General features: G+C 39.5%; 1 protein-coding gene across 6 annotated transcripts in view; it reads right to left on the bottom strand.

Annotated features, from left to right (window-relative positions):
- Positions 1-6,130: 6,130 nt before the first annotated feature.
- The window catches only part of LOC139968140 (uncharacterized), a 48,361-nt gene continuing 27,448 nt past the window's right edge, over positions 6,131-27,043 (bottom strand). For 3 of the 6 annotated variants that reach the window (XM_071972525.1, XM_071972527.1, XM_071972526.1), the window contains exons 3-6: positions 18,962-18,976; positions 12,997-13,154; positions 12,006-12,150; positions 6,131-9,514 (exon numbers count right to left, since the gene is read on the bottom strand). In XM_071972525.1, the coding sequence (XP_071828626.1) occupies positions 9,456-9,514; positions 12,006-12,150; positions 12,997-13,154; positions 18,962-18,976 (377 nt within the window). In that variant the 3' untranslated portion in view covers positions 6,131-9,455. The remainder of the gene's footprint in view (positions 9,515-12,005; positions 12,151-12,996; positions 13,155-18,961; positions 18,977-27,043) is intronic. The other 3 variants (XM_071972528.1, XM_071972530.1, XM_071972529.1) reach the window with 1 other exon arrangement.

Genomic DNA, 27,043 nt, shown 5'->3' with positions numbered 1-27,043 from the left:
TATCGTTCTTTCGTCTATTTCTATGAGAAAAAGAACTGACTGGATGACCCCAACCAGACTGACTAATTTGTTATTGTACGTTTTTGCCACTTATTTTACCATTCAGTCAGATTTGTTCTGTTACTTTGAACACTGCGATTTATACTTGTTTTATACTTGGTGATTTGCAAAGTTCTGCCAGGGGGTCCATAGTCAAGAATTCTGAGTTGGAGGGGGACTATCACTTAACAGAAGGGGACCAGCAATTTTTTGGAGGGGCACCAGCAATATTCGTAACTGCTACACAATCAAACTGGGGAAATTTTCCCGAATGGTGCTGCTCGATTGATTATTGGCCGATAACTTGAAAACGTTGAATCTGTGAAATTACATTCACACGTGTTCGCTATGCAGACTTGTGTTGTATACGTTGACTCCCTATCTCTTTGTTCTATTTATATACGATTAATTCTACTCAAGTAAACATTTATTTGATGTAAAATAGTTCACAAAGTAACGTGACACTATTCTGCCCCCCCTCGAGTTGATAGTTCTCCTCCTCGAATTGATGGTTCCCCTCCTCAGTCGATCGAGTTGTTGGTGCCCAGTGGCGTCGCCAAGGGGGGGCCAGGGGGGGCACGTGCCCCCCTGGAAAACCTAGTGCCCCCCCGAGTGCCCCCCCATCTGAGATTTGGGTTGGTAAAAAAATATATATATATTTTGTTATATTCAACTCCCATCATCTGAGTTGGTTTTTCATAAGGACAAAGAAGCACAGTAATTCGTATTTTCTTCAAATGAGCTGCGAAAAAATGAACAAGTTTATCCTTGAACGTCGGGTATCGAAGTCGTAACCCGCGCCATCACAACAGGTGTCGATATTTACATTGAATGTGTCAGTGCTCACGCCATACCAGCGGATATACAAGTCCGCTTCGCGAGCTACATGACTGTGAGAAGGGAGGGTACTGCAATATGTTGCCTTGGTCTGAGGTTGACAGGTTAGGAGCTGACGAAATGTGAGAATGTGAGGGTCCGCAGGCACCATACTTGCCTATATTTGTGGACCCATATATTAACCCTGTTGTGTAGGGGGTGCAGAGGTCATTTGAGGTCAGATGCTTGTAGGAACAAATGGCGAATGTTCACACCTGCATACTGAGCCATACTCGATGTGTGATCAAACTTTGGATTGCATGGTGAGATCCCTGATAGGAGCCAATAACGATGCTGGAACCTGTTACATCTTAATAGATAATGGGCGAAAACGAGAAGGACAAGAAAGGAGTCGGGGTCATGCACACATTAATTCAACAAATGTAGGTTCTATTGATAGGGTTAGGCATAATATCGACAGCATGTGGTTCATATCCTCTGCAAAATTCTGCGCCTTGTTAAAATCATTACCTCAAAAATAGCAATTTCTGGAGATATCTTCAGATCGAATTTAGCATCAAATGTGGCAGCATTTTGCATCTAGCCCATCCTCCGTATGCGAAAATTTTCCAAAGGGGAGGGGGGGCAGTGACGGCGGAACCGGGGGGCTTGGGGGCTCAGCCCCCCAATGAAAAAGTTGAGGGGGCAAATGCATGATAAGCCCCCCCCCCCCCCCCCAATATTTACCAAGGCTCCGAAACGTGCATCTGCCCATTTTTCAATGCATACTTGTCGATCTGTCCGATGCACACGTATACTATATAGGTGTAATAATTTTAGTAAATGCTGGGGGGACCTTCGGCCTGTCCCCTGGCTATAGACCATATTGTCACCCCAACCGCGTCTTCACGCCCCGTGAAAAGTGGAAGCAGTGAGTGTGAGTACCGGTAAGCGCAACACAACTTCGTCTTAGGCCAATGACTTGCTTCATTTCAGCCAGTTCTCCAACATCCCCTCACTACACTCAAAAACGTCTTTGCGAGTACACTACGAGTAATAGCTACTCTCTTAAAACACCATCGAATATACAAATTACAATGTTTTTACAGACTTTTACGTGCAATCTGAGAAATTGCAGGCTTGAGACCCATATTTTAGGGCTAGGTATTCGCAGCATAAAACACTCGGGAAGTGCCGTTTCCGGCCATCTGGGGGTTTGAAAAACCCAAATTTTTCTTGTACGCTCCTCGCCAACCGATGGTGGCGCTGCGCTTAGATAGTCTCCACACATTAGCCCCCCCCTAATAATTTTTCCGTTCCGCCGCGCCTGGAGGGGCACCCCCTCCCCTTAGACCCCTCCCCAGGACGTTGATCCGTATCCACCTAAGTGCCCCCCCATCAAATGCTGGTGCCCCCCCTGTGCCCCCCCAGACTGAAAAGTCTGGTGACGCCACTGTTGGTGCCCCCCCTCGAATTGTTGGTGCCCCTCCACTACTCAGAATAACTGCCTACATACTCGAGTCTCATCGCGTGAAATAGGAAAATCTGGTACCAGTACTTCTAGCAAAGACAGTAGCAACATACCACGCAGTGTGTAAATGCAGTGTTTCTGGTTGTCAGGGGAGTGGAAACTCCCTGGTACCACGTGAATGCGTCACAGTGAGGCCTAAAGGATAGTGACACACGAAAAGTATACTTGACAATGATGTTTGTACCAGCTCAATGAAAGTCCTATTAAGTTAACGTAAATAAGTAATCAACTTTTCTTTGCCCGAGCAGACGTGATCCATCCGTGGTTCTTGGTGATGATACCACAGCTAATTACTGTCGATCTTCATACCCTGATTTCCGTAATACAATTGTCCTATTTAGTTATACTGCCCCCACTTAGGAGCTGGCGCGAGATTTCAGTATTGGGTAATTTTTTATCCTTAGTATTTCTTTCCTAAAAAAAGAGTGGTAATTTCCAAATAAATGGCAAATATAATAAAAATGAGTATCCAATTAATTGGCCAATCGATGTCTTTGATAGGCAAATGGTCATCAATGATACTGAGTGTGCACCTCTGCCTCTTTCGCCTTACGATCGTGTCTCAGTTTCTAATTATATATTCTGAAATCACTACTGCAGTGAATGTGTGCCAGCCCGCACTCAGCAGTCATTTGAAGGCCCCTGACGTCCCTTCAGTTGCCATGGCACATCAACGGCCCTCAGGCTGCAACCACCCTCGGAATACAAATGAAATGTCCTGTGACTCGACGGTGGCACGTTGGCGATCATCCACCGGTGTTCCATATGCCTTTAATTTGGGCAAATGGTATTGATTGGGTGTAAGGTGATAGCTGCCATGCTAAATCCCCATCGCCACAATCCTTTTTAATGAATGACACCATTGAAACTTTGAAAGTAAATGAACAATGACATGAAAGGGCTGTTGCCCAGAAGTTGGATGTAAACTTTAACTAGAGCACCAATGGTGCAGTAGCTCATACCAGATTGATCATGTGTTTCTTAATAAATGAGCCTATTGGATTTTTGTAAGTTAAATTTATAGATGATTATGACTAACTTTCATTAATATCTATTACTATCTGTAGGGTAAGAAGCAGTTTTCATAGATTGATTCCTACAGCACCCTAGATAACCCTTAACTAAATGCAAAATACTAAACAGTCAATATGACACACCTGTCATGGATCAATATCACCAACTTTCATTAGCAGTCATTGCTATCTGAAGGAGAAACATATTTTGCCTATTTTCAAACATTGACCCGTAATGACCCACATGATGGTCCACCACACATGGACCATTTGTCCAAGTTTCATCCAAATCCATTGAACCATGCACAAGAACAAGTAATTTGAAGCATTGACCCTAAGATTGACCCCTACTGAGCGAAAACCATCAACAGTTGTACGAGAAGAAGCAGTTTAGCAAGTGTGAACAGACGGATGGATGGATGGATGGATGGGTGGATGGGTGGGTGGGTGGGTGGATGGATGGATGTGGATGGATGGATGGATGGATGGATGGATGGATGGATGGATGGATGGATGGATGGATGGATGGATGGATGGATGGATGGATGGATGGATGGATGGATGGATGGATGGATGGATGGATGGATGGATGGATGGATGGATGGATGGATGGATGGATGGATGGATGGATGGATGGATGGATGGATGGATGGATGGATGGATGGATGGATGGATGGATGGATGGATGGATGGATGGATGGATGGAAGCAACTGAGATTACAATAGCTCAACCAGCACTACATGCTGGTATGAGCTAAAAATTTACGGTATTCGGTTCAGGATAGTAATTTTGATCAAACATCAAGTGGGAGAATTTGCATGACAGTTTTATAATCTACACCACACAAATGAGTTATTTTCTGGCATAATTTGCTAATGACATTAACTAAATTTATATCAAATTTGCAGGATGCAAATTGTTCAAATGGTCAATATGAAAATGTATAAGAATGCCACACTACCAATCCCTCCTCAACACAGGTTGACAGGACAACCATTGTGACTCCTGAGCAACCTTGTGGAGGAAGGCTATGAAATATGTATTTTTTCTTGGGGTGGGGGGTTCAATGCACGTAGTACATTTTATGGGGCAACACTCACCCAACTAAAAGTTTCAAAAATTATCTAGTTGGATAAGTTATTCAACTTTCACCTTAACCACTGACCACCTCAAATGACCTCTAACCTCTGCAAAAACAACAAGGTTCTTGTACTCAATAAGATGAATCCGGGTAAATCCAAGCTTTCCATTTTGAGTTTAAGAGCCTACCAGGGTTTCAGACTTTCACCTCTATTGACCTCAAATGCCATTTAAACTCTTCAGAAAACAATAGGTTTCTTGTACTAAATGAGGTGCATCACAAAACAGAAGCTACATTTCCAAATGATATGGGGTGGAGTGGAAAGTATAATTAAAGAAGAAATTGTGGTAGGCTATAATACAAGCAGCTATAAGAATAGATATATATGACCAAAAGAAATTAATAAAAAACCAAGTAGGTAATCCATGGAGTTGCAGATCTCATCTCATAATTTGGGTATATAGGCACAAATAAACATTCATTCAAACAATGAACACTATAAAGTGCTTCTTCATGGGTATGACATAGAAGCCAAAAGACCTATTTTTGTTACTAAATATAAATTTCTAGCAACTTTGTTAAGCAATCAACTTCAGCTACCAAATTATCCTCGACTTGAAATAAGTTAACCACAAATTTCAGGTCATTTTATTACATGCATAAGTTTGGCAGTGTTTGACCTTTACCTTCTTTGATCCCTTGTGTTTGAAGCAATTATTCCATGTATTTTATTTTGTTATATGTGTAAAGACCAAAATGCTGTTTTGGGGGTTATTTCATCTCTGACACTTTATGTCAGTAATCTAACAGACACTACAACCCATCCCCATGCACATACTAACCAAGTTGAAGTCCATAAGCCATACTTTCAAAAACTTGTTTGGAAATCACTTTTTCACACAAATCTATCCAAGTTTGACCACCTTTGATCATGTGACATTTGACGTTTTACATTAAATAAAGCACTGTAGATAAAGTCTGTAATAACCTACTTGCTTTTGAAGTATGCGCCGTATGGTTATTTTGGTATTATAATAGCCTAATGACCACAATGCTGTCTTGGTTATTTGAATGTTGACCTCTGATTTTTAACCCTATAACATCATTAGTCACAGACTACTACAACACATGTTCATGCATGCAGCGCTGTGTTGTTGAAAAAATTAAGAAACAGATGTAAATAAAAATTGAACTTTTGTTGAAAAATAAAACCCACTGAAATTTGTTGTATATAGAATCCATATGGTCCAAAAGTTTTGTGGTAACTTTTATGTACCCACTCAAAATATGATGTCTCACTGCTCCTCAACTGTGCCCCATATACTGGAATTTACGGTATGGTATCCATTTTGACAGGAAAACTTTTCAGTAAACGTTTGATGATAAAAAGGCTGGAATTAGTAGTCCATGTTGTTCGACGGTTTTGAGGTAACTTTGTGTTTCTTCTGCCCCCCCCCGACCCCAATCAAAATCACATGTCCCACTGCCTCTACTGTATGTTCCTCTCCCAACCCTCTGCCCTATCTCCTCTGCCCTTGCAAGTAGATCCATTGGTAATATACAAACTAATTGTATATACATATTTGTTAGAATGATACAAAATGCAGCTTTAATGAGAAGACCAAACAGAGAGAGTGAGAAAGAGATGATTAACTGTTGGTAACTAATGGCACAGCTACAATTTATTGCACACACTTGACATGCCTCTTGTTACAATGGCACCAATCCATGAATACATTGCACTAAAATACTTGAGCTATATTTTTATGGAAAAAAATCACACACACGCAGACAAACTAACAATCCTAAAGAACTACAAAACATAGCACATTTTGTTCTATTAAACATCTTTATGAATACAAAGGGCTATTAGTACCATTCATAAGTACTGAAGCCAAATGATGACACGAATACTCAATATAGACTAAAACATTCTTATAAAACATCTATGCATGACATATATTACTTTTCCTTAAAAAAAAAAGAAGAATTTTAAGTTTGCATATTAAGGGGTAACAGAATATGATGATGGTTTCTTTTCTTTTTTGATGTGGGAGTTATGTTGGTGGTAATAATAGCCAATTAATTTAATATTTTACTTTTCAGAGTACAAATTCCTAATAAAATTGTCGACTTCTGTCCCACTTGATATGAAATACAAGTGTCATGAGAGAAAAAAACTGTTGATTTTGAGTGCAATTACTTAAAAACCTCCTCTTAGAGCAGGTGAAAATGTATAAATCAATGTGAATTGGACCTTAATGTTATAATAATCAGATATACCAAAAAAAAAGGAACAAAAACAAATTGTACCTTGTTTTAAACAATTGCTGAAGTCAGTTAAAAGTACTAGAAATTAGCCAACATTTACATATGCCAGAGAGATCAAATCTGGTCACCCTTGGTAAAAACTTGACACCTCTCAATGTCAGAAATCTGAGCAAATGTTTTCACTGACTTGATTATTTGTTTACTTGTCTACGTAGATGGCCATTTTTGAAACTTTTGAAAGAGAGGCAACCTAAGCAATTAGCATCTTCAGAAATAATGGAATTTACAAGTAATGAAAATTCAAACATATCAGATCCAAAACTTTTCAGTAAAGAATACTAAACTTGAACAATTTATAAATGGCAATGGTTTAACACTATTCGTGATAAAGTCTAAATTAGGGACTTTCAGGGGCCCTTTTTGCTTAATTTGTATCTTAAATAAAGAGAGGTCTCATCTGCAGTAGTCAACACAGAAAATTCACAAGCTGGTACAATTTGGAAAAGCAATCAGGGTTAAAAATAGCTAGTACACAAACAACTTGGTTTATACATCTTTTTTTTTTTAGACTGGATGGTTTTTGGGGATGTTTATATACTGGAATTGATAACTGTAGTACTTCAACCATCTACAGTAAGAGGCATTTCAGTGTCCATTAATAAATATGACTAAATTGGCCTGTAAGTTAAACACAGCTCTGTCTTGTTGGATTTGGTGGTCTTTGATAAATTTGACCAAAGCCTTATTATGAGCATTCATTCATTACCATAAACTCAACAAAATTCTGTTCATTTTGGGTGAACATTTTTGAAAGAGGCCTAGCTGTAAGATAAGCTGATTTAACATCACACGATACTAATGTATTTGCTTTAAAGCTTTGAACTGGTTACACAACGATTAACAAAAATGAAGGGAAACTTCTTTTGGGGGGGGCTGTGGCATGTTACCCCCCTGACTGATGCCTGGAGCAGACCTCCCCACCCCCACACTTAGTATGCCACTGCATATCATGTGATTATACAGTTGTTGTAATTTTTCATAATATGATACAATATTATTGTGTATAAACATATATATCGGATGCATGAATCAGAAAAGTTTGTGTTATATGAACAGAATTTAATCTGTAAATGTCCAAATGATAATGTTATATAGGAATGCTAAATATTTGATACTTGATTTCTGTTTGCACCTACAATGTCAGAAATCTTTTTTGCTCCCTGCAGTGAGTGGCCCATTTACCTTCTTTGGTCTACATTTTGATCTGTAGACAACAAAGCATCATTTTGGGCAGTAGTCCAATCATAGCCTATCAAAACAAAATATTCCTATTTCAAAACTCCTTGACAAGATATGCTAACACACGGGGAGACGGGATTAGGGGTTGGTTGAGGTGGGCTAAACTATTCGGGAATGTATCAGAATAAGGTCACAAGGTTTTTAACAGGAATGCTATTTTGGCGGAATAATAAAAATCACAGACAATGGTTTAAATTTCTTTAACTTTTCCATGATTACAAATGCAAAAAACTTCAGTTTGTTTCAGCAAGATTTCAAGAACTGAAATGATCTGCCTTAGTACCATATCTTGACTGATGCAAAATAAATGCTTAAAAGTTTTCACAAACATTCATCAATTTACGAAAGTGTTTACTAATATTCTTGAGTCAATGACATTTTTTTATCTCTCCATGATGAAATGGTACCAGCATTGCATACACATATTATCTACATTAAAAGTGGTTTGCAATATTCAACCAATTACATTCTTTCATGTGCAACCCATTTATAACTAATTATTAAAAATTATAATTGGCACTATTTTTTTATTTTTACAAATACCACTCTTTAATTTTGTTAACATGATAAAGCAACTCAGTCTACAAATTTTGATGTAAGTTTAGAAAATATGCATCATTCTCAGGATGTTTCCTTTTGTAAATAAGAAGAATGAATGACATGGAGAACCATCTAGCAACAATAAAAATCAAATTATCTAGCAATTATGTGATGAGTTGGCTTGCTTTGTTTGAGTAGTTCTATGTTTTTGCTGAGCTATGAATAAAACTCCTTACTTTTCTTGATATTTTCAGAGGTCTTCCTTTCATGCACCTGGAATAATCTTAGTATTTTGTTTAATAAAGATGGAAGGTTTTTTCCTAATTTTTCAGAAAAAAACAGTAGAGATGGTATTTTGATTGCTTTTACAACAGCAACACTAGTGTATATTGTGATGTGTTGAGTGTTATCATAAACTACTTGTTTAAGTTTATGTAACTGTACTTTCAAAGTAATTGCTACTACTGTCGATATCTAAGGAGGCCCACCCAGTTCAACTTTAAAGTGGAATTTCGACCAGTAGGCAAAAATCTGGAACTTTAGAGTGTTCTGCACAAACAGCTGAATTATGTAAAGGAAATATAAATAAGCAGCAAGACAAAAAGAAAAATTTAAGGAACAGAAGGAAATGGAAGAAAGGTTACATATTTATAAACTGGTACACTAGCAACTTAGGATTCAATTGTTACCTAGAAGTTCACTGGAAGTTCACAAGGAGACTTTGACTAGCAAAACTTATAAAGCAACCTATTACATCAATACAGGTAGAATGGGAGAGATTTCAGTGGGATGTTACAACTGATGCAAAGAGTGTTTCCAAGGGAACCCAGGGGTGTCCATCTATTCCTCAGGCATTGTCCAAATTTATATCCCAAGTTTGTCTCTGATTGGCTGTAGGTAGCTCATTACTGTGTCTACGATACCTGCAAGAAAAGATTAAAAAAAAAAATTATGTTTAAAAACCTAAGAAAAATCTTTTAAGATTTAAAGTTGGAGGCAGAGAGGTTAACCCTACTTTGATAGTCTATACCAGGTAACAAAAAGTGATAGATTTTGACTTATTTAAGTTCAATTAAATGTTCACCATCAGGGGCGTAGCCAGAATTTTCAAAGTTGTAGGCACGACTATCTGAGCGGAGCGCCACCATCGGTTGGCGCGGAGCGTACAAGAAAATTTTTGGTTTTACAAACCCCCCAGATGGCCGGAAACGGCCCTTCCCGAGTGTTCATTCTGGTTCCCTGGCCTCATGCTAACTTGAGACACCTCATTCAATATCACCTTTAAACCCCAAAACAAACCAGTCAAAATAGTACGTAATGCAATACTACATAATGTATTTAAAATTAGCAAGGTACATGTACAGAGTAGTCTTACTTTTCAACTTCTGATACTTGTAGAGTACAAAGATAGGCCAGAATTGTCTTTGATACAACTATAGCCAGTAATTGTCTTTGATACAACTGTTACTAGTACATTTTTAAGTTAGCCTAATAAGAGAAGGCGAGAGCTATCCGACGATTGCCATCTGATGCAAATTTCTTCAGCACAGCATCAACGACTATTGCAAAGTCTCTGTGGATGTCAGTGACGTAGCCAGAATTTTTTCAGTGGGGGGAGGGCGCTGGGTGGCTTGACCATTTCCTGGGAGGGCGTCTTGTTACTATCTAAGCGGAGCGCCACCATGGGTTGGCGCGCAGCGTACCTAATTTTTTTAGCTAAAAGGCCTCCTAGATCGACGGAAATGACACTTCCCAAGCCTTGTAAGCAGGGGCGTCAATCCGATTTGAAACGTGGGGGGGGGGGACATAATTGATTCGAGTATTTCGGCCGCAAGTACTATCTAAGCGGAGCGCCACCATCAGTTGGCGCGCAGCGTAGCAAGAAAATTTCAGATTTCAATATCTGCCAGATCGCTGGAGATGGCACTTGCCAGGCTGGATAGCAGCCATCTAGTTGCGTGATTTCGGGAGAAAATTACAAATTCGTCACTCAGGAAATCTGCAATAAAGTTCATGCGGCCTTAATTTTTGGTGGATTATTTCTGTTTTTAGCGATTCCAATTGACATCAACATTAGAACTCAGTGCAAGTTGACAAATGATGCGGCGAACTGGTAACCCCAGCCCCATTTTGCCTATGTTTCAGGATAGAATACCCCTCATTTGTTCAAACCCATGACAACTAACAATCTGTTAATAAATTTACTTCGAAATGGGCACATTATATTGCACCATGTCGGTCAAGGAATGACCCCAGGACCTCAGATATAGGCCACAAAATGTCCACGGACATATACTATAGGCAAAGGAAGCTATCCGTCGCGACTGCATGTGCGACTACGGTCGAAGGGTCGTTCATGAGTGGTCATCATGGAGATTCGAGACCATTCAGACCAATGATATATTTTTCGCACATGTAATTTTTTTCGACACCCAAAATCCCAGTGGGAGGGCGACTGGGGCGACAAGCTTTCATGGGGGCTGTCGCCCCCACGCCCCCTGGCTACGCCACTGGTGGATGTGCATGAGTGCCAAACCGATGAGTCTCTCTTCATTCATTGTATAGTTTTTTTAAACTACGCATGTAGTTTTTTATTCTGCGCATTGCGCTTAAAGACCTTTCAGCAGTTGCCGAAGCTATTGGCATGGTTAATCATGGTTAGTCTTAACTACATGTTAAAAAACTGACAAGATCGTATCCTAGTCTTTTTCGGCGGGTAGAGTGTTGAATGAAACGGCACGCGATAGAAATGACAGCCTAGATGACAGAAGAATAGGTCATCTAATTTAGCCATATTCTTGCTACGTTCATTTCAATAGTTTTTCCTGTCTTTACTCTTAAACTCGTCCCGCAAGCTTATGGATTTGAATTATGGGTGTTTTAAAAAAAAGATAACTTGGCCAAAAAAGTTGTAGGCCCGGGCCTACAGTTCTACATACTGGCTATGCCCTGTAGGTCCGGGCCTACAGTGCTACATACTGGCTATGCCCCTGACCATCAAATGATTGAGAAAATGAGCTAATCATGAAACTTTAGACAACGTACCATCAGGCAAATGATGTACATAATACTTTACAAAATCCTCAAAACGAGGACCGGATTTTACACATTTTACACTTGGACTGAGAAACCAAAAATCATTCTGAAATATTCTCAATGTTTGTTTGGGCTTTGCATGTGATTTATAACCCTATATTCAACAAGTGCCTGGATAACAATTTGTAAAATTCCAATGGAAGTATGAAGTACTTGCTACTTAGAGATCATATCTCTATCAGAGCAACAGGAACTAGAAAGATGTTCGAATTTTATCAATCACAGTCAATACTTCATCAACACTACCTTCCATTTTTCAAGAAAGTGCTTAAGACCACCGAATAAACAGAAAAGGTTGCTTGGTTTTAATCAACTCACTCTCATCTTCATCTTCCATAGCTGCCTGCATCTCAGCTGGAGATTTCTTGTCCCTGGAGATCCTTCCAGCAGATTGAGATGCAGCAAGAGATGCCGCTTCCTCTGCTTTTTCCTTCTCAATCTCTTCTTTCTTCTTTAACCCATACTAGGTGATAAATCAAAACATTGGGTTAGAACTGATTAGCACAGGCTCTGGTTCTATACTTAAACTAATGCAGAGTGCGAGCTAGATTTCTATTCGTAGTTGGGGGGGGGGGGTAGAGGGGGGGACAACCATTCCCAATGATTTCGGTGATAAAGGAAAGAAGGTTAGTTGAGGAACAAAAACCCTGCCATATTATCTTCCTTTTCTTTTAGAGATGATTGACGAGTGAGGTTGCTATCGGCAGAGGAGGAATACAGAATATTCCCGTTGGGCAGTAGACGAGTAAATGTGATATTGCAGACTAAGGTTCCTCAGGGCCATAAATATGAAGGGGCACTGATAAGGGTACAGCTTGCGCCTGGAATTCTATGAAAGAAATAGTACTAAAAGGTATTAATTAACAGCAAGTTGCTGAACGATGGACGACTGCAGACATCAATACTAAACAATACGAATAATACAAACTGTGCTGGTAACCGTACAGCAAAAGGGACGGCATATGGTGGTAAAACTCACCCCCACCCCCACCCCCGCCCACCCCCAGCCTCCCCATCAAGAGAATATAAGCGATCTCCCTTGGCTGATATGGTATGACCAGTTTAAATCCTCAGGTGCAAAGTTTTGCAGTATAAATCACAACATACTGAGCTGTAATGTTATTATAAGACACAGATACAGGACATAATAATAATAATAATTGCACTGCATGCCACCACCTCTGCCCTCCCTAACCCCCTGCCAGCACTCCTTCAAGAGTTCAGTGGGGTGTTACCAGTTGTTGTTGGCTATAGGTAGATTGGAGTTGACAGAGACAGGTACAACAGGAATCAATACTGATATATTTACCTTGTCTCTGATTCTCTGTCTCTCCTTCTCTCGCTCAGCTTCCATTTTGTCATGTTTGGCCTTCCTCTCGGATTCCTGTTCCTGTCTAGCCTCTTCTATCAGCTGAGCCTGTTCTAGCTCCTCTTCTGTTGGTTTGTCTGTCAAATTTCCCAGTTCACCTTTGAGTGAATGATGAGCACAAGTAAACTAAGATACCGCCCTTAACAGACATTTTTAAATTATGCCACAATTGATGAGTTTGGAATATTGACAATCCATGTTACTGTACTGACCTGTCACCGCTTTACTACAGTTACAGTTTTCCATCTACCTTATCGAACAAAATGATAGCTTTTTGAAACAAACGACACACCAAACTATCAGGAAATTGTTAGTAATTTTTTTCAACAAATGATATTAATTCTCCATCAAATGGTAAAGCAAGAAAGTACGGCTGCATCTGACATTCTGACTAGCATTGTAAGCAAATGCATAAGACGGGCTGTGCAGCCTAAATATTAGGCTGAATGGCTTAGTAGGTGAAAAACATAAATAAATTCATTGTAGTTTTGAAACCACTGGTTCTGATCCTGTGAAACTCCAATTTTTTTTAAATGTTTTTCAATTACAACTTCACTGCCAGATTATTTCTCAAACCACCACCTTCCTCCCATTCACTCTCCTCATAAACTTCACTTAATATTCTTTTATTTTTTTGACCTCCTTATTCCCAAGAAGACAAAAATCTTCAAGATTAACTGGTGGACAAGGAATAACCAGGTCATTGGTATAAATATCTCAATGTTTGAAAAACAGACTTGAAGAAATAATGAATGTCACTGTGTATCAGATAGGGTACTGTATACTCTGAAGTACAAGGACTACACTGAAGTGCCACACTCTTCATTTTTAAGCTTTCATACAACGTTGGGTAATCAAAAGCCAAGATTTCAGTACCTTTGTTTGCGAATTAATTAATGCTCACAGCATACTAGTAACTCAAGCAGGATCTATATTTTAGAGAACGACAGCAGAAATGATATCTTGTATGTAAATAAATCAAAGGAACTTGAGTATTTACAGTGAAGTCAAACTGTATACTACACCCTACTTTAATACACAATTTAAGTAACCTGTTTTTCTTCAAGATTTATAAAGTCTAAACATTTTTAAAGCATTTCTATGACAGACTATTTATCTGAATATAATAGTTTTCCATGGAGCTTGAAGTGGTGATCACAGAGATTTCACTGCAGATCTAAAATGCAGTATTTTAATCATGTTTTGAGCCATTGCTAAATGTAAATGCAACTTATAAAAGCATCTGGCAGCACAATACTCACCTGAGATCATTGAGTCTGTATGCCAATGACATTATATATAGCTGTAAGCAATAGACCTCCCTAGCAACCAAAGCATCTGGCAGCACAATACTCACCTGAGATCATTGAGTCTGTATGCCAATGACATTATATATAGCTGTAAACAATAGACCTCCCTAGCAACCAAAGCATCTGGCAGCACAATACTCACCTGAGATCATTGAGTCTGTATGCCTATGACATTATATGTAGCTGTAAGCAATAGACCTCCCTAGCAACCAAAGCATCGGGCAGCACAATACTCACCTGAGATCATTGAGTCTGTATGCCTATGACATTATATGTAGCTGTAAACAATAGACCTCCCTAGCAACCAAAGCATCTGGCAGCACAATACTCACCTGAGATCATTGAGTCTGTATGCCTATGACATTATATGTAGCTGTAAACAATAGACCTCCCTAGCAACCAAAGCATCTGGCAGCACAATACTCACCTGAGATCATTGAGTCTGTATGCCAATGACATTATATGTAGCTGTAAACAATAGACCTCCCTAGCAACCAAAGCAACTGGCAGCACAATACTCACCTGAGATCATTGAGTCTGTATGCCTATGACATTATATGTAGCTGTAAACAATAGACCTCCCTAGCAACCAAAGCATCTGGCAGCACAATACTCACCTGAGATCATTGAGTCTGTATGCCAATGACATTATAGCTGTAAGCAATAGACCTCCCTAGCAACCAAAGCAACTGACAGTCCATTCTCAAAATAAGGGCTCACTTTGTACTTTACAATTTTGATCTTAGAAAATTGTGTTACCAATTGTGTTATCTTTTTTCCTTCTTCATATTTTTTTTGGGGGGGGGGGGAAGTGGACAATAGCTCCTCGATGTTTTTTCATTACATAGCAGACTTTAAGAAAGAGTAATAATCTTTCGTAGAGATTTCACTTTTTAAAATGTCTTAAGTTTATCCTTCAAAGAAGCTGAGTGTATGGACACTGACTATCTTTAGGATGCTTACTTAATTCAAATCTCCACAAAAAAAGAAATATAACTCAAGGTTTGAAAATCAAAGTTCTATATTATAAACTACCTTCAAGAATGAATTTAATTCCCTGTGAATAATCTAATGTTTGCATTTGCATGCAATGCCATCTTGTCATGCACAACAAGATGACAGTCTTCCCTTAGGCAGATAACCTGATGCTCATCCTGAAATGCTAATAACTATTTCAAGGTATATTATGATATTATCAGCTGTCTCCCTGTTTGCATTCTGAGTATAGGAACAGTGGATTTTAATAAACAAAAAAACATATAAATAAATAATAAAAGAAAAAGATGTGATTGTCATTTCCAGGATCAGCATGAAATAGACCCTGTGTGGTCTGAAAAACAAGGTACCCTACAATATATCACATCAGAATAACCACCAAAATAAAATCTGTTTCTAAAGTTTCTTCCTTTGCAGAGAAAATTAACAAATGGCATTTACAATTTTAAGACCATTGAAGATCAAATGGATTAATTCAAGAAGCAATAGCAATCTGCCAATTAGCAAATCCTGTGGGACATTATTACTACTTACATATATCTTTTGACCTTTATTGTCTAAATTGCTAATCTATAGTTTGATTAAGAATAACATTTTAACTGAGACTTCCAAGGTGAAGTACAGTGTATCTCACATGATTTTTATGTCGTTGCAAGCTGCAGGTCCTCCGGGTATGTAAGCAGGTATTTGTAATTTCTACGTTTCGGTGGAATGCAAATATAATCAATTCAAATCTGACACAAAAACATTTTTGTTAATACACATGCCCAAAATGTATTACATATGGAAAAACAAATGCAAATGCAACTGTTTTTGTACATTACTGTACCTTAAACAACTGATGCTACAATATGTATCAGGCATCTACTGTACCTTAAACAACTGATGCTACAGTATGTATCAGGCGTCTACTGTACCTTAAACAACTGATGCTACAGTATGTATCAGGCATCTAATGTTCCTTCAACAACTGATGCTACAATATGTATCAGGCATCAACTGTACCTTATACACCTGATGCTACAGTATATATCAGGCATCTACTGTACCTTAAACAACTGATGCTACAGTGTGTATCAGGCATCTAATGTACCTTCAACAACTGATGCTACAATATGTATCAGGCATCAACTGTACCTTATACACCTGATGCTACAGTATATATCAGGCATCTGTACCTTAAACAACTGATGCTACAATATGTATCAGGCATCAACTGTACCTTAAACAACTGATGCTACAGTATGTATCAGGCATCTACTGTACCTTAAACAACTGATGCTACAGTATGTATCTTAAACAACTGATGCTACAATATGTATCAGGCATCTACTGTACCTTAAACAACTGATGCTACAGTATGTATCTTAAACAACTGATGCTACAATATGTATCAGGCATCTACTGTACCTTAAACAGCTGACGCTACAGTGTGTATCAGGCATCTACTGTACCTTAAACAACTGATGCTACAGTATGTATCAGGCATCTATACTGTACCTTAAACAACTGATGCTACAGTATGTATCAGGCATCTAATGTACCTTCAACAACTGATGCTACAATATGTATCAGGCATCAACTGTACCTTATACACCTGATGCTACAGTATATATCAGGCATCTTTACCTTAAACAACTGATGCTACAATATGTATCAGGCATCAACTGTACCTTAAACAACTGATGCTACAGTATGTATCAGGCATCTATTGTACCTTAAACAACTGATGCTACAGTATGTATCTTAAACAACTGATGCTACAATATGTATCAGGCATCTACTGTACCTTAAACAACTGATGCTACAGTATGTATCTTAAACAACTGATGCTACAATATGTATCAGGCATCTACTGTACCTTAAACAGCTGACGCTACAGTGTGTATCAGGCATCTACTGTACCTTAAACAACTGATGCTACAGTATGTATCAGGCGTCAACTGTACCTTATACACCTGATGCTACAGTATGTATCTTAAACAACTGACGCTACAGTGTGTATCAGGCATCTACTGTACCTTAAACAACTGATGCTACAGTATGTATCTTAAACAACTGATGCTACAGTATGTATCAGGCATCTAATGTTCCTTAAACAACTGATGCTACAGTGTGTATCAGGCATCTACTGTACCTTAAACAACTGATGCTACAGTATGTATCAGGCATCTATTGTACCTTAAACAACTGATGCTACAGTATGTATCTTAAACAACTGATGCTACAATATGTATCAGGCATCTACTGTACCTTAAACAACTGATGCTACAGTGTGTATCAAGCATCTACTGTACCTTAAACAACTGATGCTACAGTGTGTATCAGGCATCTACTGTGCTGTACTACAAAACCTGTTAAGAAAGTTTACCTATTAAGTTGAGTTTCATTAACATACATATATCTTCTTGACTCATGCCTCTACATATTGCAATTACACAGGTCTGGTTGCTATACTGTACATTTAAAAGTCAAATTAATCATTCTTCTATTGTGGGCAAGATTACATGTTAGCACAATATGTGTATTGATCCATGCAAGCATCCCATGCAATTCACAGCTGTCAGCAATCTCCCAGTCGCTTTTTCAAACTGTACGTATATATATGTTGCTAAGTTATATACCGCCGTGTCGCACAAAATTCTGAACCCACTTAAAAAGATTCATTAAGAGCATTCTATGGGAGAAATTTGTACAGCACTACACTGTATAAGGCATACACTATGGTAAACCAGCGGACAAAAGTAAATTGATCAGCATACAGTAGTATGTACATACAACACGTCACAGGGACAGATGTACAGTTTAGTATTTTCTGTTTCAGTTCTTCTCCTTTTTTTTCGCTTTTATTTTATCTCTCTCTCTCTTCATTTTAATCTGTTGCTGAAATGAATTTCCCAAATTGAAAGGAAATGCATGTCAATGTATAAATACTTGAAAACTTGCGTAATTTAATAGGAAAAATTAAATATTTCTGTAACATTCAAGCTGTTTACCTCACGGAATCATGTAGTATTCAAAGTTTTGTGTAGCAGTCTTGCAGGCTCTTAGGAAATACCATGGTTTCTGTGTACAAAGGCTACTATCTTTGGGCAACAATATGACCATTTTGAATTGAATGTTGCGATATGATCACCAGATGAATAATTCCCTTTATGGGGTCTGCAAATCCATGCTCAAACCCTAGGAGAAATATATCGAATCAATTCTGTTCAGAAAATTTCCTGAACATGTACGCGTAATGGATCAAATTTAGTACTATGTATAACTATTACTAGCTAATTAGATACATAACTTCTGTTCATGCTGCATACAATATATATATATATATATATATATATATATATATATATCTAAACTAATAAGCATTCATGTGAATCATGTCTACACTGTAATATTTAAAGTACTTTCAATATTTTGCAAATTTGACATTTATATATATATATACAGTATATTTCAAGCTGTATTTTGAGTCAAAACACATAGAATATTGTCACTTGTAATTCAATTCTATTGGAAGATAGCATATTGAAGCCATAAAGGAGAAGAATATAGGCAAAGATGGCTTCCGTACATTTATTTCAAGTCCTACAATTTACCTGTCATAGCCGCTCCTGTTGTCAGAATATGTGAAACATAGAAAATGAGAATTTTATAAAACAAGAAATTTCGCTAGTTATGATCATAAAACTCACTCAAAAGTCTACATGTACAATCTTTTGAGAGAAAGAAGAAACAATTAACGAAGAAAGAAAATTAAAGTAAATTAAAAGTATTCAGTAACACCATCTCTGTCAACCCTTAAAATTGCTGTATAAACCTGTAATGTATATTGCTAAACTGCTAACATTGTCTATATGTATACTGCTTGTGTCAAAGCCCTGTTTTCACCTAATTTCTGTTGTCATGCTCCGTTCTTCTTGAGTTTTGTGTAATCTATTCACCAGCCAAGATGTCTTGAGCTAGTAGGGAACTACTCTACTTATCAAGTCTGACTCAAATTTCCTTCCAATAGCTGTTTCTTAAATCCACTTGGTTATGTCTTGGGTCATTAAAGCTAGTGGTAAGTGTGCTTCTCACATGTGTTATCTTGTTAAATCACAACCAAACAGTTAACAAAATGATGTGGAAAGACAAACACTGTAACATGAATTACATGACATATTACTCATTGCATAGTATCTGAAGGATCATAGAAATGTCATTATGGCTAAAGCATGTCCTGTACATCTAGAGATTGGTACCTCTCCAGGCGCGTATCCAGGATTTTCTTACCCGGGGGGCGCGAATTACTATCTAAGCGGAGCGCCACCATCGGTTGGCGCGGAGCGTACAAGAAAATTTCTGGTTTTGATACCCCCCAGATCACCGGAAATGGCACTTTTCGGGCTTGAAAATTACGAACCAGATGTACACTTTTGCCTGAGAACCAAGTATTTCCCAAAAGTCTTTTCCATCCATAACCTTTTTGAAGATTGTCACCAGTCACACATCATGTTCGACCTCATTGCATGTCCTATGGATGATTGCTTTTGTAGGTTATTCTACGTCACGGCCCACAATATCCGAAAGCCCCACTTTTGAAGGTTTTAAGCCCATTACTTGTTGAGAATTTGAAAATTCACTTTTCTCGTGAATAAAATCACTTGAAAACATACCCATAATGTTGCACAAAATTCAATCTATGGACAACCAATATAGAAAAACCTCCTTGAACCCCTAACAGACAGGTCAAAATTGAACGAGTAGAGGAAAGTATGATGAAGAATGTTGGTGAGGAAATTTTGGAAAATTCCGACACAGTTAATTTCTTGGTGTAGAAATATTGCAACCTCTTATAATGGCTTTTACAAAACTTGGTTGAAGGAACAGAAAAATAGCAGATATTTCCGATATCAGGTATATCGAAACCGAACACTTCACTCATAGGCGTAGGTCCCGTAGGAGGCGGGGGCTGCAGCCCCCCCCCCCAATTGTTTTCCCATTTTTTTCGGGCACCTACTGAAAGAAAAATAAATAGCAATGAATAGCTTAAAATGATCTCCTTGGTAATTGAAATAAAGTTGTAAGCTTGGCCGACATTACTACTGTAAAAGAGAGTTTTGACATAAATGGATCTGTATGCTTTTTCTCCATCTACATGAGACATTTGGTTGTTTACATTAGCATCCGGCGGTATACTGTGCAACTTTGACGGACCGTGCGGTACACGATGCCATACAATGTAATGACCGATCTTGTCTATATGATATTGGCATCGACATGTTGAATTAAAAAATTTTGGCTTTTTTTTTCGGGCAAGTCATTACACCCCCCAAATCCAATCTGGCTCCTACGCCTTTGACTACACACATTGACAGTTTTTGAGGCTGTTCATCGTGGAACATGCACTTCAGTGCTCATTGATATGATGTTATATCCGCTCTTTGCTTTACAAATTCGAACAGGCGTGTAGCGAGTAATTGCCAAGGGAGTGCGAAGCCTGTAGGCAAACTATCTAAGCGAAGCGCCACCATGAGTTGGCGCGAAGCGTACAAGAAAAATTTTGGCCGAAAATGCCTCCCAGATCGCTGGAAATGACACTTCCCAGGCCTTGTAAGTTGCATCTAAGCATTGTCTATTTTGAAATTACTAGCGATGTCATAAAGAAAATTTGCTCGGGGGAGGGGCGGTCGCCCCCTTCCCGAAATGCGTTATGTTCCCCGACGACTCGGTCGAGTTCAAGTACATTAGTGAGAGAGGAAAAACGGAAACGTCAAAAATGGAGTTGTCGGGGTAAGGGGTAAGGTGAGGCGCACACCCCCTCCGTAATCCTTGATCTGTCACTGGCTACCCTGTGTATATAATAGGGATCTTTCTCTTCCCGAGGTCTTGGCTATCTTCTACTCCCTCCTTTTCTCCTTTTTCTCTCTTTTTTCGTTTTCTTTTCCCTTCCTTCCTCTCCTCCTTTTCTTTTTTCCCCTCCTTTTCCCTTTTTTCTTCTCTTTTTTTGCTCTCCTCTTTTCCTTACCCGGGGGGCGCGCGCCCCCAACGCCCCCCCCCTGGATACGCACCTGCTCTCTCCTCCCTTTTCAGATTAGGTAGTGGGAAATGATCCCACACATAGCAAACATAAAACATTGCACAACATAATACTGAAAAGTGATATCACAAAATGAATGCAGCAGGAGGGATCAATAGGTGATGTAATAGATGGGTGGGTGACTGGGAGAGAAGAATGACATGTGCATTACTTTAAATCTCTTATCCCTTTAATTAAATTAACACACACCTCTTTGTCTATAAAGTGCTGTCACACTGCATTCTATCTTAAAAGAATATCTCTTGCAGTAAATCCATAGCATTTCTCGAAAATGGCCTTGTTTTGATTACAAATATCCTAGCTTGAATTGGACAATGTAGAAATTTTTCAATCAAGAAATTTGACTTTCCATGCAGGATCCACATGTACAGAAATGGAATCTGTGTGATACAGAATAAACAGACAGGAGATGACAGGTTGCCAATAGCAACACTAGCTCTCCACGTAGAAGATTAAAATTACAGAATTAGACCATGCAGGACAGACAAAAGGAAATAAGAGATGAATTAAGATCTGAAATCCTGATGGAGATGCAGACTAGATGTACTGTATGGTAGCATGTATCCCAGTCTATAGTGCAATAATGTCCCTGAGGGATTAATGTCTCATAGATATATATACACTGTACATATATAGTGAGACATTATCTTCAGTAATGTAAATTGTCTATAAAGATGCAGACTAGATGTACTGTATGATAGCATGTATCCCAGTCTACAGTGCAATAATGTCCCTGAGGGATTAATGTCTCATAGATATATATACACTGTACATATATAGTGAGACATTATCTTCAGTAATGTAAATTGTCTATAAAGATGCAGACTAGATGTACTGTATGATAGCATGTATCCCAGTCTACAGTGCAATAATGTCCCTGAGGGATTAATGTCTCATAGATATATACACTGTACATATATAGTGAGACATTATCTTCAGTAATGTAAATTGTCTATAAAGATGCAGACTAGATGTACTGTATGATAGCATGTATCCCAGTCTACAGTGCAATAATGTCCCTGAGGGATTAATGTCTCATAGATATATACACTGTATATATATAGTGAGACATTATCTTCAGTAATGTAAATTGTCTATAAAGATGCAGACTAGATGTACTGTATGATAGCATGTATCCCAGTCTACAGTGCAATAATGTCCCTGAGGGATTAATGTCTCATAGATATATACACTGTACATATATAGTGAGACATTATCTTCAGTAATGTAAATTGTCTATAAAGATGCAGACTAGATGTACTGTATGATAGCATGTATCCCAGTCTACAGTGCAATAATGTCCCTGAGGGATTAATGTCTCATAGATATATATACACTGTACATATATAGTGAGACATTATCTTCAGTAATGTAAATTGTCTATAAAGATGCAGACTAGATGTACTGTATGATAGCATGTATCCCAGTCTACAGTGCAATAATGTCCCTGAGGGATTAATGTCTCATAGATATATATACACTGTACATATATAGTGAGACATTATCTTCAGTAATGTAAATTGTCTATAAAGATGCAGACTAGATGTACTGTATGATAGCATGTATCCCAGTCTACAGTGCAATAATGTCCCTGAGGGATTAATGTCTCATAGATATATATACACTGTACATATATAGTGAGACATTATCTTCAGTAATGTAAATTGTCTATAAAGATGCAGACTAGATGTACTGTATGGTAGCATGTATCCCAGTCTACAGTGCAATAATGTCCCTGAGGGATTAATGTCTCATAGATATATACACTGTACATATATAGTGAGACATTATCTTCAGTAATGTAAATTGTCTATAAAGATGCAGACTAGATGTACTGTATGATAGCATGTATCCCAGTCTACAGTGCAATAATGTCCCTGAGGGATTAATGTCTCATAGATATATATACACTGTACATATATAGTGAGACATTATCTTCAGTACTGTAAATTGTCTATAAAGATGCAGACTAGATGTACTGTATGATAGCATGTATCCCAGTCTATAGTGCAATAATGTCCCTGAGGGATTAATGTCTCATAGATATATACACTGTACATATATAGTGAGACATTATCTTCAGTAATGTAAATTGTCTATAAAGATGTAGCCTAGTGTTGCATTCGTGGCGGCGGTTGTTTTCTCTCCATGGTGACAGGCGCCATTGTATGCTCTCTTATCACTATGCATCTGAATGGAAGCTGTGGGGTAATCTCTTTTGAATAGTAACGAATTTACATGTATACCCTATCAATAGGGTTTAGCAGTTTACATGAATGCCCCATGCATTCCAACCTATTGTTCGGGGGCGTAGTTATAAGGAGGAGCGATGTGCACGTCGTTCAGTACAGAGTTGTAGTTTGAGTAGTACACACAGTTGTAGTTTGAGTAGTGAGGTTATGTTATTTTTAGGAGTAGGTTGTTTCGTTGGTTAGATGTTAATTTGTAGTTGTGTTAGTTCGAGGTTTTTTTTATATCGTTCGCTTTTGATACAGTCGACTGTAGCTCTGTACTCGGAAGGCTAATAAGAGATTTCCAGAACGTTAAAATACGTGTTGTGTCTTCTGTCGTGTCGCTCGTCTTCTTCATTAACTGTGTTATTCGTGGCCTATCAAAATACAACATCTACGGCCAAGGATCCCGAGCTGACGGCTTACGCTACCTTGGAAAGAATAATCGTTGCAGTGGTGGCAGCGATGGGATAAATATACACGAAGAGGGTGAGCGTCATGGCGGAAGCTGGAGCTACGAATTTACCGACTGTTGGAGATGGAATTGCACGACGGATAGAATACTTGAAGAAGGAGTGTGAGAAACTTCTGCCAGATATTCGAGAGCGCCTTACGGAAACAGGGGTACGTGTCTCTGATTCTCACGAATCAAGTTATTTGAACTTTCCATTACCCCCTGGGATACCGAAAGAAGACAGGAATCTGAGGGGTACACAGCCTCCACGTGGTTTCCACTCCGATGAAGATGAGGGGTTTCGTCGGGATCCCCTGTATGTTTATCGAGATAGAGAGGCTCATTCCGGTTCGGAACCCATGCTCGGTAATAACTCAGAGATGACGGGTCATCACAGAGATAACAAGAGGACAGATACTATGCTAGCGGGGAGTGCTGAGAACGGACGGCAGTTTCTTGAGGACATATATGATGTGGAGTCACAGCCCGTATGCAGTACCCAACGATTACACCAAACAACTCCGCGATATAGATGGTCTTCCAAGGAGAACTCGAATGTTGTTGATACACATTCGATGCCAGGTTCCGGGCATCGTGACCGAGACCGACCGGCTCTCAGTCATATGTTGCCGGAACGGACAACATCTAACGAAGCTCAGCAACCTTGTTTACAGAGGCCATATGTTCGTTATGGTTCCCAGGGTGGCGAGACAGGCAAGAACTTCCCGTTTGAGTCTACACCGAAGTTCCATGAGTACCAGTGGGGTGTTGATTCCACTGGGCAGGCGCAACACCAACCGGATGTGAGCCAGCCTGCTAATCCTGGAAGATTTCGCTGTGAAAATCAGGAAGAAGACACGAGGAGAAGCGAGAACCAGCCATCACTCGACCGAGGGCAGCGCAGACAAAATACCCCAGGTCCTGAACGTACAAGGTCGGAACGAATTCTTCGAAACTCTGATGGATATCCCCCACACTCCGGGGTACAGTATCGTACACAGAAACCATTGATGCTCCCGGAGAAATTTGATGGCAGCCAGGTATGGGAGGACTATTTGTCTCATTTCGAGAGTGTGGCTGAAATAAACGATTGGTCACATGCGGCCAAGGCCTCTTTTTTAAGAGCGAGTCTCAAGGGAGACGCTCTGGAAATTTTGACCGAGATTCCAGCGGAAAGAAAGTCTGATTTTTCCGAAATTGTTTCGAACCTGCAACGCCGGTTTGGACACTCACACCAGAGCCCCCTTTACCGAGCCCAACTGACGATGAGGACCAGACAGAAAAACGAATCTGTGCAGCAGCTAGCCCAAGCCATGAGAAGATTGGTCAACAGGGCATATCCGTTCCTTGATAGTGCGGCTAAAGATGATATTGCTACAGAACATTTTCGTAACGCACTTGGTGATATTGACTTGCAAAGAGCAATTTTTATGGCAAAACCAAGGAGCTTGGCCGAAGCCATTACTGTGGCTGCGGAAAATGAATCATTCCAGCGTGCTCAAATGCACAACCGAAGGCAGGGCTGTAATCTTCGCCAAGTTCAGGATGCAATCGAGAGTCCCGCTGTGAACAAAACATCAAGGACATTCAGGAACACATACAGGAGCTCCAAACATGGAAAAATTACGTACTCGAGAGGGAGGCACGCCAGAGTCAGCGGAGGTCGAGACGGGATAGACAGGGGTGCTGGAATTGTGGGGAGATCGGCCATTTTCGTGACCGATGTCCGTACCCGCGAAGAGGGAATACTGCAAATCAGGGAAACGAAAGCGAGTCGAGAAGTTAGGCCCCCACTCGGCTCATGAGGTTCATCCACCTGGGTCTACTAGCTTGGAGCAGCATCCAACAGTTATCAGTCAGGCTTTTAATATGGATCCGTCTGGCATGTATGTACCAATTGAAGTCCGCTCCTGTTCTGCTCAATTTCTTGTGGACACAGGGGCTACTATGACGGTCCTTTCAAAGACATTTTTCGATACACTTCCACACGAGATACGCACCAAGTTGAGGAGAGAAAATCAATATGTCTGGCTTGCCGACAATTGCACGAAAATAGAGGATAGAGGAACAATCATTGTTGGGTTGAAAATTGGTGACAAAGTGATTGACCATAAAGTGCATATTGTGGACATTGGAGGTGATGCCATCCTTGGACTAGATTTTTTAATAGGATACGGATGTAAATTGGATTGGAAACATGGGATTTTCTCCATTGACCAGACCGAGGTCCAGATGGTTCCAAGGAAGAAAGAGGCGGCTATCTACAGGTTAGTGGTCACGGAAACGACCATTGTGCCAGCTGGAAACGAAGCGCTGGTTCAAACAAAGATAGTGCGGAAAGGGAGAGGACTACACATTGATGAAGGAGAGATGCTCCAAACAGGCTTAGTGGAACCTTTGCCAAGGTTTCTCGATTCGCACGACATAGTTGTGGCTCATGCATTAGTGGATGCTTCGAAAGGTTGTGTACCATTACGCGTATTCAACCCGACGGAGAGCGATGTTACTTTGTATAAAGACTCCCAACCGGCCACTGTCGAGTTTCTCATCAAGGGAGATGTAGCGCAACCATTTATTACGGGGGATAATGATTTTGATTCGATTACAGTGCTACGAGAGATGAGAGACTCGTCTAAGGGTCCTGTCAACAAAGGAGAACGGGTGTTACCGGAACCGATCAGAGAACTCTCCAAGGAAATGAGCGGAACTCTGTCTGATGCCCAACGGAGCCAGGCAGAGGATTTGCTCGAAGAGTTCAAAGATCTTTTCGAAGCAGATGACGGACTACTCGGAAGGACTAACGTTGTTAGGCACACGATCGACACAGGAAATCATCCTCCTATTAAACAACGTCCAAGGAGAGTACCTATCCATAAGATGTCTGAAACGAATCAGGAAGTTGCCAAGATGCTCA

The sequence above is a fragment of the Apostichopus japonicus genome, chromosome 5, assembly GCF_037975245.1.
Source record: "Apostichopus japonicus isolate 1M-3 chromosome 5, ASM3797524v1, whole genome shotgun sequence".
Classification (NCBI taxonomy): domain Eukaryota; kingdom Metazoa; phylum Echinodermata; class Holothuroidea; order Aspidochirotida; family Stichopodidae; genus Apostichopus; species Apostichopus japonicus.
This window is presented reverse-complemented; position numbering and strand designations above follow the sequence as displayed.